This window comes from Vulpes lagopus, chromosome 8, assembly GCF_018345385.1.
Source record: "Vulpes lagopus strain Blue_001 chromosome 8, ASM1834538v1, whole genome shotgun sequence".
NCBI lineage: Eukaryota > Metazoa > Chordata > Mammalia > Carnivora > Canidae > Vulpes > Vulpes lagopus.
Genome location: NC_054831.1, coordinates 123,129,030 through 123,145,813, shown reverse-complemented (window position 1 = coordinate 123,145,813; position 16,784 = coordinate 123,129,030). Strand labels below are relative to the sequence as shown.

Sequence of the window (16,784 nt, the reverse complement as noted above, 5' to 3'; positions counted from 1 at the left end):
CTTCCTCAGCCTGCGTACTTCTCTGCACTGCGGAGCCACCTGTGCTACCTCACGGGGTGGGACCCAAGGAGCCAACTTACCTCAGAACGCCTGAAAGTTAACTGCTCCCTAAACAGTAGCTTAAACGTAATTTTAAAATAAATAAAAATTGGAACTCTTTTTTAAAAAAATTTTTAGGGATCCCTGGGTGGCGCAGCGGTTTGGCGCCTGCCTTTGGCCCAGGGCGTGATCCTGGAGACCTGGGATCGAATCCCACGTCGGGCTCCCCGTGCATGGAGCCTGCTTCTCCCTCTGCCTGTGTCTCTGCCTCTCTCTCTCTCTCTCTGTGACTATCATAAATAAAATAAAATTCTAAAAAAAATAAAATAAATTTTTAAAAATGAAAAAAACCAACCAAACAAAACCCAGTAGCTTATTACTGGCACCATCTCCCCCAGCAGCCGTGGAATGATCTTTCCCTGTTTCCCACGGACGGCTGCCTGGAGGAGGTGGTCTCGGCTACGGCTCCAGAGCGCAGGGCTTCCCTCCAGTTCAGACCCTCACGGCCTGATCCCCGTGATGCTCCCTCGCACTCCCTGCAGTCCATCCTGCCCTGCCTCCCTTTTCTCTCCCTCAGAATGCCTTTGTTCCCTGAGTACTGCCATCCCCAAATTGTAAAGCCTTCCAAGGGGCTCCACTGCTCAGGACCAGAGAAATGGGAGACGGGCTCTTTGCGGAGCTCCTGCCATGAACCAGTAACCATGGCAGGCTCCCCAGTGGTGTGCTTGTTGAGGGCTTCGTTAATAATGAAGTGCTGGGGCCCAGAGCTGACCCCTCAAAGGACTGGCTCAAGTCTTCCTCCTCTATTAGGCTTCCCAGACCCCTGAAGCCAAAGCACTAGGGCACACATGGGGAGGACAAGCTTCTTCTTCTTTTTCTTTTTTTTTTTTTAAATATTTTTATTCATTTATTCATGAGAGACACACAGAGAGAGGAAGAGAGGCAGAGACACAGGCAGAGGGAGAAGCAAGCTCCATGCAGGAAGCCCGATTCAGGACTCAATCCGGGTACTCCAGGACCACACCCTGGGCCGAAGGCAGGCGCTAAACCACAGAGCCACCCAGGGATCCCGAGTACAAGCTTCTGATGGAGCAGAGTATTCTCAGCTAAGGGTTCTACAACTTTCCTCCCTGTTCCCGATCAGCACACGGTGCACCGGGACCCCATCCTCATCAGCAGCACACAGCCCGGTGTGTAGATGTAAGGGCCTTCACATCCCTCAAATCTCTTCCAAGGCCAGCCCTTCACCACATCTAAGTACAAGTCTCAGGAGGAAGGGACATGCCTCATCTTCCACTCAAGCCAAAAGGAATGGAGTGTGCTCCTTGATGACAGCCCCCGGCTGAGGGAGGTCACCCCTCCTGGCCTTGCAAGACCACCTAAGCCTGAGGTGCTGTCGGGGGAGGCTGGCCCCACTGGGAGAGATGGACACTGGAGGACAGAAGAGAGATTGCCCCGACTGGGGAAGTACACACACACACTCTCCACAAGTCACGGGACTTCTCTCCAAGTTATATGGCAAGTTAATTCTTCCCTCCAAGTTATATGGCAAGAGTAAAAAACCTCCTTGTTTTTGCCCAGGGGGAAAGATGCCCAGGACTAAGTGCCTCTCTAAAGGTCAGAGGTTAAGACAGCAAACCAGGGTCTCTGATGTCACAGGTTAAAATGTATCTGCCCTTTGGGTCCCTGTGACACCCAATGACACAAGGTGGGAACTTGGGACCACTGCGATGTTAAGTTTGAGCCACCATGGGCCTGGAGGGAACTAACTGGGGTATCCTCCCCCAGGCCTATCTTAACTCTTGCTTTTTCCTAAGCTCTGTTCCCTTCCCTCCATGTCCTGTATGAACAAGTTTTCTGCCATCTGTAGGACCCAGTAGCACTACCCCAAGTTTCTATCTTCACACTGTCTTCATATCCCAGCTCCTCAAAATCGGGTGTCTAAAACATCCCTGTGGGCCCCAGGTCCCCCAGGCAAACCTCCAACCCCTGCGACGTGCCAGACTGAGGATGAGCGATGCCGAGTTCTTGCACACAAACCTCACTTTGTCCTATTTATCTATTGTCTGAACTCGTGTTAAACTACACTTGATCTTGCTCCTGTTTATCCTCGATGGCCAGAACTCTTTGCATTCAGCTTTTTCCCAGAACTACAATTGATCATCTTGGTCCATGTAAATTTGTTAAGTCAATTCAAGGCACGTAAAAAGCTGCATAATCCCTTCCAATTTTAAGAGGTATAAACAGCTCACTCAGTAGCGTCTGGTTGAAAATAGTTGTCATGTATATACGTGCTAGATACTAAAACAGGGTTCTAACCATGCCTTCTACACACACACACACACACACCACCCTCATTTAATCCTAACAATATAGGAGGAAGATTGATAGAGGCTACTATTATCCTTTAGGTTTGGTAAAACCCAAATCAAAGATAAAGCCTGAGTAGAGGAAGTCCATGCACAGCACCCAGCAGAATCCACCCCCTGCCACAGTGTTAAGTCATCTGGCATTTTCTCACCATTAGGTGCACGGCTTCCAAGAGCTTTTATGCAGATGTCTGAGAAGCAAATAATCATATGCAATTAAGGCTATTTCCCAAATAGCATAGGAAAGCTGCCAAAAGCTTTCCCTCAATTGAAAGGCAATGCTCTGACAATGGTGAATATTATAACCTCCGGATACACAATGCAGTAGATGCCAACCTGAACCACCCGACCCAAATGCTACTCTGGGAAAAAAAAGGTTCCTTTTAATCAATGCACAAAACATTGTTACATGGGCCCAGAAAATTATATTAATATTCCAATTTTGGAATCACAGCTTCTATGGCAGGAAAGTATTAAGAGGACACATCCCACCCTCACCTGTAACAGAAAGCCAGTAAACTGTCAAATACCTCTAACCAGGATCTTGAGACCTCCCCTAAACCCTTCTCTAGAAACCCCATGTATGCCTCCAATTTGCCTTTTTTAACGGGGACACGGGAACAAAAATAAGCTTGTTTGCAAATAAACATCTGAAAGACTATCGTAGCAGCTGATCTGGGCTGAGGCATCCAAACAAAGTGACGATTGTGGACGAAGACAATGCAAAGGACTCTGCAGGGAGAGACTCCAGGGCAGAGAACTTGCAGCGACGTGTGCGCTGGGTATTTCTGGAGGCCAAAGGGCCCAGATCTAGAGCAAACAGAAACCAGGAGGGTCTCCATCACTTCAGTTTATATTACCTGTACAGAAAGAAGTCACTGCCACCAACAGCACTGTGCAGTTTTATTAACCATTCAAGTACAGTAGCATCTGGTAAGATCGGGACAGAATTGGGATTTAAAAGTGAACAGATATTCAGCATCTAACAGTTTGGAAGAAGCCACTACATACTCTTTTCACAAACATGTTTTCACAGAGCCAATACAGTACTAGCCATTAACCCAGCACCCCGGGTGCATGAAGTAGAAAAGATGCAACAAGAAAAAGTAGCTACGTTAGAAAGACTTCAACACTTTAGAAAAAGAGTACAACACTTTTCAATTTCTCCCCTTTAGCCCCGAAAACAACATCATACAGTCTGGATCTACCTATACAGTCCTACATCAGCTTCTAGAAGATTTGTCAGGAGGGCAAAAATAAAATGACACTGGCCAGTACAGTCTTTGGATATTTGGGAAGGGGAAGGGGAGAAAGTCAGTTCTCAGAACAAATTTAGTCGGCTTCAGTTTCATCAGCAGGATCTTTGGATTCTTTGTTCTTTCGCACTTCCTCAATGTGCTTGTCCTGGAAAGAAACAGCACCGGCCGTCAGTCAAATAACAAAGCCTACCAGGCCGTGCACCCCCAAGAGAGGCACAATAGCAGCATCGGGGCATATGTCGTATGTTAGTGGGAAGCCCATAATTATAGAGTTCTAAAACAGTATCTTTAGACTTCCTTGGGTCATTCATGGAACCTGATGACCAAGCCTTCTCTTGCTCTTTCAAAGAATGTGTAATTATTCTGGAAATTATTGAGTACGCCATCTTATTTTTTTCTGTAAAGATTTTAAGTAATTTCTACACCCAAGGTGGGGCTCAAACTCACAACCGTAAGATTAAGAGTCACCTGCCAGCCTGGCGTCCCGCTCCATCTTATTTTAAGATAAGACACCTCTCAATGTCTTAAGCCCCAAAACAGGAAGTGACACCCAACACCTTGTTCAAGGCAATTAATTCGAGCCACATCACTGGTGCAGACTTTGAGCTCTTGATCCCCTGAAAGCAAGGCAGGACCACCAACCTTCTCCCGCAAGCGCTCCAGTTTGGCAGCCATCTGGGCCTCTCGGTTCTCTTTGTTGGCCTCCATTTTGTGGGTCAGCTTTTCTTCCGCCATCTTACTGAAGTTGTTGTTCTCCTCTATCGCTTTCTGAAGCACCTCTTTCTCGTGCTCCCGCTTCTCAGCCAGCTGCTTCAAAACCTCAGCTTCATGGGACTGAAAAATGTGTAACAGGCTAGACTCTCTGAAGTTTATTTAGCATTATTTAAAACGAGAAAAAAAAATTATTCATCGAGAAGACTGAAAGGCAGAAATTGAGATCTCTTTAAACATAACCTAAGTCAGGGCCTGAGTCGTCTGTATCGAAATACTGTGAAAATCGTGCTTTTTTTCTGTTTACTTTGGAAAACTGCCTAGGTTTGTTCAGAGTCTTGCCCAACCGTTCTCTAGGGAATCCTGGCTAAGATTTACTGCTTAATGGTAACAAGAAGACTAGAATGACATGCATGGAGGAATGGAACTGTACTGTCAAGAAGTGATTATTGAACTTCAAAGTCCACCCAAAGAAAATTAGCTTATTATAAAAAATGTAACCGTATTGATAAAAAGAAAGCCATGAATGATAGGGAATTTAAGACTAAACCCTCAAATTACTATATAAGCCAGAGGGATTTCTGTTTCAAGGAAAAGCTTCTCTTCTCTTTGGAAGCTGCATTCACTTCCAGGCCACTGGAGCTGTTGCCATGATGTGCTTCCTTCAACAGACTCAGAATATAGTGTGTTACCAAACAGACTGCGACGTGCCTAGAAGCATCACTAACTTGCAGAAGTACTACAGAATACCTGCCACTGGTTCTATTCATTATCTTCTGTAAAATCCCAGTGCTAAGTTTCAAGCACAGGCTAGTGACTACGGGGCTGGGGTTGATTCCTTAAAAATTTCTGTCCAGGGCAGCTCCAGTGGCTCACCGGTTTAGCACCGCCCAAGGCGTGATCCTGGAGACCTGGGATCGAGTCCCACATTGGGCTCCTTGCATGGAGCCTGCTTCTCCCTCTGCCTGTATCTCTGCCTCTCTCTCTCTGTGTCTCTCATAAATAAATAAATAAATAAAATCTTAAAAAAAAAAAAAAATTTCTGTCCAGCCATTGGCTGCATCTCCTTGCAAACTCAAACTCCACAAAACTCCATTGATCTCCACAGAACTCAAGCTGCACAGAAGAGCAGGTGGGAGACAAAGCTCCCTTGGAAACATTGCTACTCTTCCTGGGGAAATGCACTGCAGTGTTGATAGCGGGTCAGTGCACATACATACAACATGTGGCACTGAATCGTATAGGGCACAGGTTACAGCAGCTTCAACAGAGGCCTATGTGTGTGGTTAGATGTGTTAGACTTCAAATTGTACTGACTGTTGGTCAGGGGCAGGTTACTACCTCACCTTTTGTGCCTACTTTCCTTAATTTTATCTTTTTTAAAAAAATTATTAAGTAAACTCTACACCCAACATGGGACTTAAACTCATGACCCTAAGATCCAAGAGCCACATGTTCTATTGACTGAACCAGCTAGGCACCCCTCCCTAATTTTAAAATTAAACCCACTCATCTCAGTCAGGGTGATTGGAGGGGAATGAATGAGAATTTATATATAAAGTTCTTCATGAAAAGAGTAACACTGAATGGAAGGAAATGTACCAAAACGTTAACATTGGTCATTTCTGGGAAGGAGGATAATGAATACTTTTAAGTTCCTACATATAAACTTCTGATTCCCAATTTTCCTATAATAAGCATGTTAATATTTGTTGATCTTTCTCATTTTTAAAAAAATATTTTATTTATTCATGAGAGACAGAGAGAGAGAGAGAGGCAGAGACACAGGAGAGAGGGAGAAGCAGGCTCCATGTAGGGAGCCCGACGTGGGTCTCTGATCCCGGGTCTCCAGGATCACACCCTCGGCTGAAGGCGGCACTAAACCGCGGAGCCACCCGGGCTGCCCTGATTTTTTTTTTTTTTTTTTTTTAAGTAGGCTCCACACCCAGTGTGGAGCCCAACATGGGGCTTGAACTCAAGATGCTGAGATCAAGAGTCGGATGCTTAACGGATTGAGCCACCCAGGTGCCCTTTTTCTGGTTTGTTTTTCAAAATAGTATTTTATAGAATTGCTTAGATAAGAGAAAACCTGCCCCAATATTGTTATACTAGTTGAGCAACTCAATCACATTACCAGCAATTTAAAATGTTTTTATTGTACAGCTCTCGGAAAAAAACCAAGAAACCACACAGGCACAAACAGGTTTTTTTTTTTTAAAAAAAAAGAAAAAACAAGGGAAAGAATCACCCCCAACAAATCTATTTTTCAAAGAGAAGGCAAGAGAAGCAGGAACTTTGGTTTCAGACAGACCTAGGCTTGAATTCTGGCTCCAGTACTCCCTCACTATAGGACTTGGGAAAATGACAACATTCCCGAGACCATTTTCTCATCTCAGTATCTCAGACATCTACCCTTTTAGGGTCACTATGTTAAAGGAGAAAAACAGAAGTAAAGGACTTGATATATAGTAGGAGTTCAGTAAATGATACCTGGTATTTTCCTCTAGCTGCTGGGATATATAATTTTCACAGTTATAATCACATCTAACTATAATTCTGTTTTCCTCCTGTTACGGAAATAAAACTGATTTGCCACATTATATAAATAAATATCCTGTTTTCTGTGAATTGTGATGTTTACCTTGCGTCTTTCTTCTGCAGCTTCTAATTTCTTCTGAATTTCCTCCAGGGAAAGATCCTTCTTCTTTGGAGGGGAAAGGGGGAATTCTGGGACGGATTCTTTTGATCGAGGGCTGAGAATCAGCTCAAAAGCCTGGCCTGAGGCACGCTTCTCCAGTTCTTTCACCTGGATATCTGGATTTGATCATATTCATAATGTATTCAAAAAAATGGGGTTTTCCTATTCTATTAAGCTATACTGTAATTTTCTAAAAACCAAATCAATTTAATGAATAGAATTAGGGCTGATGAAGAAGCTGTTTGCAGGCAACAAATTCTTGTCTAAATACCACCTCCCAAGAAACCAAAGCTCAATATATTTGAGTTAACAAATACTATTCTGAGATAATCAGTGTTTGACAATCACTTTCATAAACAAAAGAATGGTGCAAAACTCCACGATTTTGCTCTAGACCAAGCCAAATATTCAAACAGTGAAACAATTAGGAGATCTCAGGACATTCAAGTGATAATTTTTTCATTAATTCTCTGATTTATAAAATGGGTTTTTTGAGAAGACCAAAACACAAGCACCCAGTTAATGGTTTAAGACCTGAATCCATCTCCTATTATAAAATCCTAAACCCATCACAATTCACCTTTTCCAAATAGATTACCTACCAGAAGAAGCCATGGTGAACAGAAGACAAGAGACTGGCAGTGTATTCTACACAATCCACTGGGGCAAGGAAAACCCTGAAAACGATTTTCAAAAGCATTCAATCAATTTCTTTGCATTTCTAGGTCACTGATCTAAAGGGACCTCAAATCACATCCACATAAATCAGTGTCAGAAAAATCACTACCACTAATTAAAAATAAGCCATCACTAACTAGAAAATAAAAATCTAGACAATACTGAAACATCGGTAAATTTGAACTGAATAGGACATTGGGTATAGAAAATCAAGTCAACTGAGCTTACTTGCTCAAAAAATATCTTGGATTTTAAAAATTACACGTTAAGTCCATATGTTTTCCCCCCTAAAAACTCTAAAAATTTCCCCCCCAAAAAAAGCGAAAAGATATTCCAGATTCAACTCAGCAGTGAGACCGGAGCCATCTTAATACTGCCTACAATTCATTGTGCAAATGAAATGCCCACCCCTGCTTTGTCTGCGTCTGCTATGGTGGAAAACAAAACGCCCAAGCTAATATTAACCAATAATGTTGAACTCCTATTGTTCTTGGGGCTTAAGCTCCTTAACCGACAGCGCGCAAAATTAATCAGGTTTATGAACCTCTAGGCTTACAGGTTATAATATCTGCTGCCTTATATCATGAAAAATTCTACATCCCTCCTTGATTTTTTTTCCCAGGTCATTATCCTTGTAGAACCCAGGCTAGTAAGAAAATCTAAGACTGCACGTTCCAACAGCTGGAAATTGAAATCCTAAGCAACGAAACGGTCCAGCCCCGGCGAGGCTAGAGACGCAGCAGCGGACCCAGGATGGGCGTGGCCCCAGTCCCAGGGAGGAAAAGTGGGTGGCCGCCCCCGGCCAATCAGAGCACGCCCTGCGCTCCGGCCCCTGGCCCCGCCCCCTTCCTCCCCGCGCCTTTTCGAATCTCCCGGAACTCACAACACCCGGGAGCCCGCGCGCGTGGGAAGGGGAGGGATGGGCGGGGCTAACGGTCCTATCTGGGTAACTCCGCCCTCCCCGGGCTCGCTCCGCAACGACGCCCCCCCCAACTCCCGCCAAAAACATCTCTAGGCCACCCCCACCCCCGCAGCGGCTCGGCGGGTGGGGCAGGCCCGGGGAACCGGCCGTGGGGTAGCTCAGCCATCAGCCCACCACCTCCTCCCTTCTCTTCCACCCAACCTGCCTCCACCCGAGCTGTCCGCGCCCCCCGCCGCGAGGGCAGGATTGCTCTCGCGGGGTGTCAGCCTCTCGGGCTCGGCCCTAGTCACTGGGCCAAGGCGACAGCGGGGACGAGAAGCGGCCCCGAGCCTCCCGCAGTCCGGCCCTAAGGCCGTGGCCCTCTAGAGGCGCCGCCCCGCCCCTTCAGACAATGGGGACCCCGGCGGGGCTAAGCCAGCAACGGGAAGGAGCGGGGCTGACGCGAGCCCACGCCCCCTATTGTCTCCTCGACGGCACCCCGGGTTAACGCCCGGGGCTTGCCCAGCTGGCCGCGCCCCCTCCCCACGATGGCCGCGCCCCCAGGGAGCGGGGACAAAGCCGAGGCTCCGCCCGAGCCACACACAAAGCGGCGCGACCCCCGCCCGCCAGTCGCACTTGGGGCCCGCAGCCACGCCCGCCGCCCTCCGGCAGGGGGCCACTGCCACGGCCCGGCCCCTCTCGCCGGCCGCGTCCCTCTCGCGGGCCCCCAGCCTCCCGTCGCCTCCTCCCAGGGCCCCGCACCCACCTGCTCGGTCCGAGCCGCCTGGCCACACTCTGAGCACCAACAGACCCGGGCGCGCACAAAAGCGCCAAACAGCGGCACGTGACCTCCCCACCGGGCTCTCCATTGGCTGAGAGCCGCGGCACGTGCCGCCCCCTCCCCCACAGCGCAGGTGGCCCCGCCCCTCGGGACCCCCGAGCACCTCGGGAAGTGTAGTCCAGGCTGGCGGGGCAGGCGGACAATGCGAGGGGTTGGGGGCATTTGGGGGTCTCCCCGGTGTGAGCAGGGGGCCGGGGCGGTTGTCTGGCCACGGAAGAGGGCTATACTGTGGCCCCTGGCCAGGGTCTGAACCAGCACCCCCATCCCTAGGAAAAGGGCGGGGCCGGGCGGGGCGGGGTCCCTCCCTACCTCTCCGAGGGTGGCCCCCTGGACTCCGCCTCCGTTGAGCCACGTGCCCTGCAAGGCCCCAAGGGCAACCCTCGGACTGTGCAGTGCCCCTCCGGTGCCCCACCCCTTGTCTCCACCTAAGACGCCCAAGCCCTTGTTACAGGATAACGCCCACTCTTTGCCCCTGTGAGTCCCCCTGCAACCGGCGCCCTACCTTGACACCCGCGTGTAACCTGCATTGTGACATCATCATAATTAATCCCTTACCCACTCAGTCCTAACAGGTCTCAGGGCGTGACCCTTCCTCACGGGCGCGTTTTGGCTACCATCCTCGGTCCCCTGAGCTGGTGACCGGAGAACTGTGGGGGGAAAGCGTGAGGCTCTGGAATTTGATCTCCTTTGGTCGAACAGTTACTCAGCTTAAATGCAGACTCCATCTGTTCTCCCTAGCCTTTCGCCTGATGATAAGGAAGGAAGAGCAATAGCAGTTGTAGACAACACAGACTGCAGTTAAGTGTTGCTTTTGTTCTTGGAGCACGTGCTCCCCAGTGCAGTGCTGGGCCCTTTTAAAGAATCAAAACAAAAGGGGGAGCCAGAAGGTCACGGTTCCTCCTGGCCTGGTTTGATGAGAAACACAGCAGAGCCACAAAGGAAATTGGTCTGACCTGAGCTGTCTTAGTATGACCGGCCTCCCTCTTCCCACAGAAAGGCCAGAAGAAGAATAAAATGAACATGGTTTCCAGATCCCTCTTCCCATTCCCCCAGACCAAGGCTGTGTCTTTGGTCTTCCGGTGGTGGTCATTACACCAAAGCACCTGCTTTGAGATCCTGACGGGGTGGAAAGACACCTTCCTTTTATTAATCGATGCGTTCAGTCTCCCCATACCAAGACACAAATATGACTAATTCTGCAGAAATAAAAGTCCTAATTTTAAAAGACTTTTCATGTCCACCTAGTCACTGGGGATGTGCTAGAGATAAATATAATTACTAGGTGCCAAGATAAGGAAAACTGGATCATATAGGCAGCAGACACACCACACAAAACAAACAGCAATTCGCTGTTGCCTGAAATATGCTTGTTGTGGCATTTACTCCAACAATCGCCCTTGTGTGGGGTCAGCCTCTCCCCCGCCCCCAATCAAAGTGGTTTTCCCTTAGCATGTGAGCAAGACCAGGAATAATTCAAATTCTAAGCCCTGCAAGCTTTCTCCCTCTCAGACCGAACCCAGCCACAAAACAGCCAGGTGTTCCCATCTGTCAGTTTTCTGAGCAAAATCGCAGAAAACGTTAGAAAGGCTGGAGAGAGGTGGGGATAAAAGCTTACCGGCAAGTGACAGATTGGCAGGCAACACAAATGAGCACGGAACCCAAGGCCAAGAGGTCTATTATCCTCAACCAGCCTTTATCTCGAAGTCTTTGTACTTGAACTGGAGGTTTGCAGAGGAAGGCTCCACCCATTTGATGCATATTTCTCTTAAATGCAAGAAATTGCCATGCAAAAATCTTACACTTCTATTAATGTTGTGACAGGGAAAAAAAATAAATCTTTCAAAACACTGATTATTTTAAAGCACTTACACCGTTTCCCCCCACCTTTCCTTTCTCCCTAGAGCAGATGTCTATTTCCATGGAAACCACAGCTAGGAAGGAAGATGTTAGAACTCATGTAGATTTTTTAATCTTTTGTAACGAACGATGCTACTTAGCTTGTGGGTTTGTTGTTAGATGCCTAGTCCTGCCACAAGGATTTCCTGAGCTCCTCACTACTGCTTGAGGCCTGAGATGGTGGTGGTGGTGGGGAGTGGGGGGTCAGGTTGATCTTTTTAACGATCCTTTGAATATAAAAGGTGCTGGTGTGGTGAGGTGATCCCTGTTTCCTAGGTGGGGCTGCTTTTCTGAGAGCCAGACCACAGCTATTCATTGTCAGCTCTTATGGGTGTTCCTATAGGAGCCCTGGAATAGGAAGAGCTTTCAAGTGTAAGGAGAGAAAACAGCTTTGCCACTTCACTTTGGATAGGGGCACGAGCTCCTTTCCTTGGAAGCTTGCTAAAACTAACTTCAAAAGCCACTCCCTCCTGAAGTGGCAGCAAGGAGTTAACGTTCACATCTTGGAACTGTCTATCTTTGCCCATGAGAATTATTTTTGCCTCTGCTCAGATGGTTTGGTCGGATTGCTGTGGAGCTGGCTGTGACTATGGATTAGCACAAAGTGAAGTCAAGATATGGCAGCCCTCCAGCTTATTTGATCTGTGTAGACAGCTAAAGGAGAGCACTTCAGGCTTCAAAGTCTAGAAGGGATGTCTACACTGATCAAACGAGCTAGGCTGTTGTCAGATCGCCTCAGTTCTTACAGAGCACCACAGCCTTTGTTCATTGTCGGTTCTGAGGCTGCTGGGGTTGTCTCTCACATGGGCGTCACTGGGTTCCAGCACTTATGGGCCCTGTCCTTGGCAAAAGGTTACTGTGGGAGAGGTTTTCACCTTGTCCCCAGCCTCTCTGTTCCCTTTGTCCCCTAATCCTTGGGCTCTGTGCTCTCTCTTCCCTGTTGATGAATCTGCTATTTTATACACCTGTCTCCCTCATGAGGCTCTGAAGTCCAAGAGGGCGGGGCTCGTGCCTTGGTCTTGTCATCCCTCATGCTCGGAACTGGGCCTGGCCCAGGATGGTGGGACCTGCATGTTCATCGTCAACTTTAGGCAAGAACCACCTCTGTCATCTTCAGTCTCCTCCTCTGTGATGCAAGACACGTGCTCCACAGAGGGGTGATGAGAACTAAATGAGATAATGTACATGAGAGCGTGTAGCACAATGCCTGGAATGTGTCAACTGTTATTGCTAGAGAATTTGGATAGTGCCAAATTGCCTTCCACAGGAGTTGTACTAGTTCAACACTTACTCTGTGGTGTTTGAATTCATTATATCAATTCATTCAAAAATGGTTTGAAAGGCTTTGTCCCTAGAAATTTCAGGCATCAGGGAAAAGGAGGGGGAGGACTAGAAATCCCAAGAAAGACGTGGCTGTCAATTCTGTCTATATTAATAACTCCTATAAATACTTGAGAAGCAGCAGCTGATCTCAGAACAGCTTTGGTACTCCTCTGACTCCATCCTACGGTAGAAGTGTCTGCAGATGTCGCTATGAGATTGGAAACCTTTTGAAGGCAGGGTCTGTTTCCTAGCTGCATCCTGCTCCCCTCCCATGATGCCTGGCATAATGCTTGGCATGGATCTTATTTAATTAATCCTAAGACATCCTTTTCACATTTTTGTGTCTCTGAAATCAGCTGTGCCTCATGGTCAATAAATAGCATGTTGTAATTACTGACAACGTATTTTCTTATTTTTGAGTCAACAGGATGTGGTAAAGTACACCCATATTAAATGCATGACTGGAATGGCCAAGATCTCACTGCCCCTGTCAGTCCTCTCAGTCATGTTCTAACCCTTACAATTTCCCATTTAGCTGATGGCTTTGCTAGACATTCACCCTCCAGGTTTAAAACTTAGTCAAACTCCACTCTTCCTTCTCTCTCACCCAAGCCTCCAATTATGGAAAGTTAGCATTTTCAGGTAGAATGGAACCTTTAAAACGATAATAGCTACAAAAAGAACAAAGCTGTAGCACCCACACTTCCTGATTTCATAACTTACTACAGAACTACAGGAATCAAAACAGGGTGGTACTGGCATAAAGACAGACCTACAGACCAATGGAATAGAATAGAGAGCCCAGAAATAAACCCTTACTTATGGGGTCAAATGACTTTTGACAAGGATGCCAAGACTCATTCAATGGGCAAAGAACAGTCTTTTCAACGAGTGGAGATGGAAAAACTGGATATTCACATACAAGCGAATGAAGCTGGGCCCTTACCTCACATCATATACAAAAATCAACTGAAAATGGATCAAAGATCTAAATGTTTATAAAACTCTTAGGAGGAACCATAGGGCAAAAGCTTCATGACATTGGATTTGGCAAAGACTTCTTAGATGTAATACCAAAGGGACAGACAACAAAAGAAAAAAAATAGATAAATTGGATTTCGTGAAAATTTTAAATTTTGTGCATTAAAAGAATATCAACAGAGTCAAAAGACAACCCCCAGAATGCGAGGAAATAATGGTAAATTATATATCTGATAAAGGATTCCCATCCAGTATACAGAGAGAACTCCTGAAGCTCAGCAAACAAACAACCTAATTCAACTGTGAACAAAGAAAGGCCTTAAACAGACATTTCTCCAAAGAAGATAAACAAATGGCCAATAAGCACATGAAAAGATGCACAACATCACTCACTAATCATTAGGGGAATGCAAATCAAAACCACAATGAGATACCACCTTACGGCTCATTAGGATGGCTACTATAAAAACAAAACAAAACAAAACAGAAAATAACAAGTGTTGGAGAGGATGTGGAAAAACTGGAGCCCTTGTGCCCTGTTGGCAGGAACATCAGATGGTATAGCTGCTGTGGAAAGCAGTATGGAGGTTCCTCAAAAGATTAAAAATAGAATTGCTATATGATCCAGCAATTCCACTTCTGGCTATATATCCAAAACAATCGAAAGCAGGGTTTTCTTTTTCTTTCTTTCTTTCTTTCTTTTTTTTTTTTGGAAACCAGGGTTTTCAAAGGATATCTGTACACCCATGTTAACAGCAGCATCATTCACAATAGCTAAACTGTGGAAGCAACTCAAAAGTCCATTTACAGATAAGGGATAAGCAAAATGTGGTACGTCTGTACAATGGAATATCATTCGGCCTTAAAAGAAAGGAAATTCGGACACAGGCTATAATATGTATGGAGCTTGAGGATATTATGCTCAGTGAAATAAACCAGTCACAAAAAGACAAAAGTACAGTATGATCCCACTTATATGAAATGCTTAGAGTTGTCAAAATCAGAGATTTAGAAAGTAGAATGATGGTTGCTGCTGCTGTGGGGAAGAGAGACAAGGGGATTATTGTTTAGTGAGGACAGAGTTTCAGTTTTGCAAGGTGAAAAGAGTTATGGAGATGAGTGGTGATGGTGGCTGCACAACATTATGAATGTATATAATCACTGAATTGAATATTTAAAAATAGTTCAGGGGCATCTGGGTGGCTCAGTTGGTTAAGTGTCTGATTCTTTATTTCGGCTCAGGTCATGATCTTGGGGTGGTGGGATTACGCCCCATGTCGGGCTTCCTACTCAGCAGGGAGTCTGCTTGAGATTCTCTCTCTCTCCTCTTGCCCCTCCCCACCATGCACACATGAACATACACACATGTTCTATCTCCCTCAAATAAATAAATAAAATCTTAAAAAAAATAGATGGCAAATTTTATGTTATGTGTATTTATTTTTTATTATTTTTTATTTTTTTTTATTTATTTATGATAGTCACAGAGAGAGAAAGAGAGGGAGGCAGAGACATAGGCAGAGGGAGAAGCAGGCTCCATGCACCGGGAGCCTGATGTGGGATTCGATCCTGGGTCTCCAGGATCACGCCCTGGGCCAAAGGCAGGCGCCAAACCGCTGTGCCACCCAGGGATCCCTGTTATGTGTATTTTAATACAATAAAAATAATTGGAAAAAGTGATAATAGCTAACATACATACAGAATGTTTACCATGAGGCAGGCACTGGTCTAAACATTCTCCATGAGATGACTCATTTAATCCTCCTAACAATCTTATGAAATATTATTAACCTAATAGTAAAGCTGAGAAAATGAGGGTGACCCATTTCCCTGATTTGCCCAGGACTGAGGGGTTTTTCTGGGAGGCAGGACTTCCAGTGCTAAAGTAGGAAAGTTCCAGGCAAACCTGGATGATTTGGTTATCCTAAAGGAAACAGGCAGAGAGACAGCGTCTTCCTTAGGCATGTCAAACAGGGTCCTTGCCCTAGGCCCTGCACTTTCAAGGGCTGTACTCTACCCTCCAAGCAAGTGGTCCCCCGGGATCAAGGATACAAGCCCACCTGGGACCCCTTTTATTTATTTATTTATTTTATTTTATTTTTTTTAATTTTTATTTATTTATGATAGTCACAGAGAGAGAGAGAGAGAGGCAGAGACACAGGCAGAGGGAGAAGCAGGCTCCATGCACCAGAAGCCCGACGTGGGATTCGAACCTGGGTCTCCAGGATGGCGCCCTGGGCCAAAGGCAGGCACTAAACCGCAGCACCACCCAGGGATCCCACCTGGGACCCCTTTTAAACCATGTTCTGGGTATCCAGGACTCAAGAATTCCCTGCCCAAATGGCCTGAGTCCACTTTCCGCATCTCCACCAGCCCCTTCCCTGGTTCATCCTCTCAAGGGCAAACTTTCCTGCCTGAGTGCGGGGCTGGCTACTTATAAGGGGTATGGACAGAACCTGGACATGAGGACGAGGAAGAGGAAATGAAGGGGGCTGGCTCTATCACGCTCTGACCTGGAACTCCAAGGAATTCAACACTTCTCAACTCAAACCCTGGCATTCTAGGGTATTATGGTGATATATCTGTCAAGGTAGAAGGATAAAACATATATTTTTTAAAAGTTTGTTAACATGATTTATAACTCTTAAGTACTTAGAGCTAAGGTACGTGGGCTTCTCTTTTATGCTTCGGCCTTGGGTCTGGCAAATGTTAGCAGTAAACCTGCAGAGATTAAATCACTAGTCCAAGTAGGCTACACAGAAGTGCAGAGCTTTCGCAGCCTGGCTCCAAGTCTATGCTTTTAGCGATCACTCTAAATTGTTTTAGCTGGCTAACCCTATTATTTTCCAGACTGGGGAGAAAGGCCCAAAGAACTTTAGACATGTGCCTAAGGTCACACAGCTAATCCATGTCACAACAGGAATCTGAATCCTGTGCTTTAAATGATGCTGCAGGGCATGTTCAGTTACTACTCGTGTGAGCTTGGGCAGATGACTTCTCCCTTTTCAGGCCTGCATTTCATCATCTGTGAAATCGGGATAATGCTCCAACTTCATAGGGCTGTTGTCAGGAACAACAACCTGAAACA

At 46.3% G+C, this 16,784-nt stretch overlaps 1 protein-coding gene across 2 annotated transcripts; it reads right to left on the bottom strand.

Moving 5' to 3' along the window:
* Positions 1-3,294: 3,294 nt before the first annotated feature.
* Positions 3,295-9,554, bottom strand: STMN1 (stathmin 1). Of its 2 annotated transcripts, none has more exons than XM_041764870.1 (5): positions 9,422-9,554; positions 7,679-7,753; positions 7,020-7,192; positions 4,310-4,501; positions 3,295-3,812 (listed from the first exon to the last, which is right to left on the bottom strand). In XM_041764870.1, the coding sequence occupies exons 2-5, from the start codon at positions 7,689-7,691 to the stop codon at positions 3,741-3,743; spliced, it is 450 nt and encodes a 149-aa protein (XP_041620804.1). In that variant the 5' UTR covers positions 7,692-7,753; positions 9,422-9,554; the 3' UTR covers positions 3,295-3,740. The 2 variants fall into 2 exon arrangements, with proteins under 2 accessions (XP_041620804.1, XP_041620805.1); XM_041764871.1 differs by lacking the exon at positions 9,422-9,554 and adding an exon at positions 8,311-8,434.
* Between the last annotated feature and the right edge of the window lie 7,230 nt (positions 9,555-16,784).

What these genes read in the sequence shown, in the direction of transcription:
- STMN1 (XM_041764870.1), bottom strand. An exon ending in CTGCAGAAGAAAGACGCAAG is followed by an intron (nt 4,502 to 7,019) that starts GTAAACATCACA and finishes CACATTTTTCAG; the next exon opens with TCCCATGAAGCTGAGGTTTT. An exon ending in TGGAGCGCTTGCGGGAGAAG is followed by an intron (nt 3,813 to 4,309) that starts GTTGGTGGTCCT and finishes GTTTCTTTCCAG; the next exon opens with GACAAGCACATTGAGGAAGT.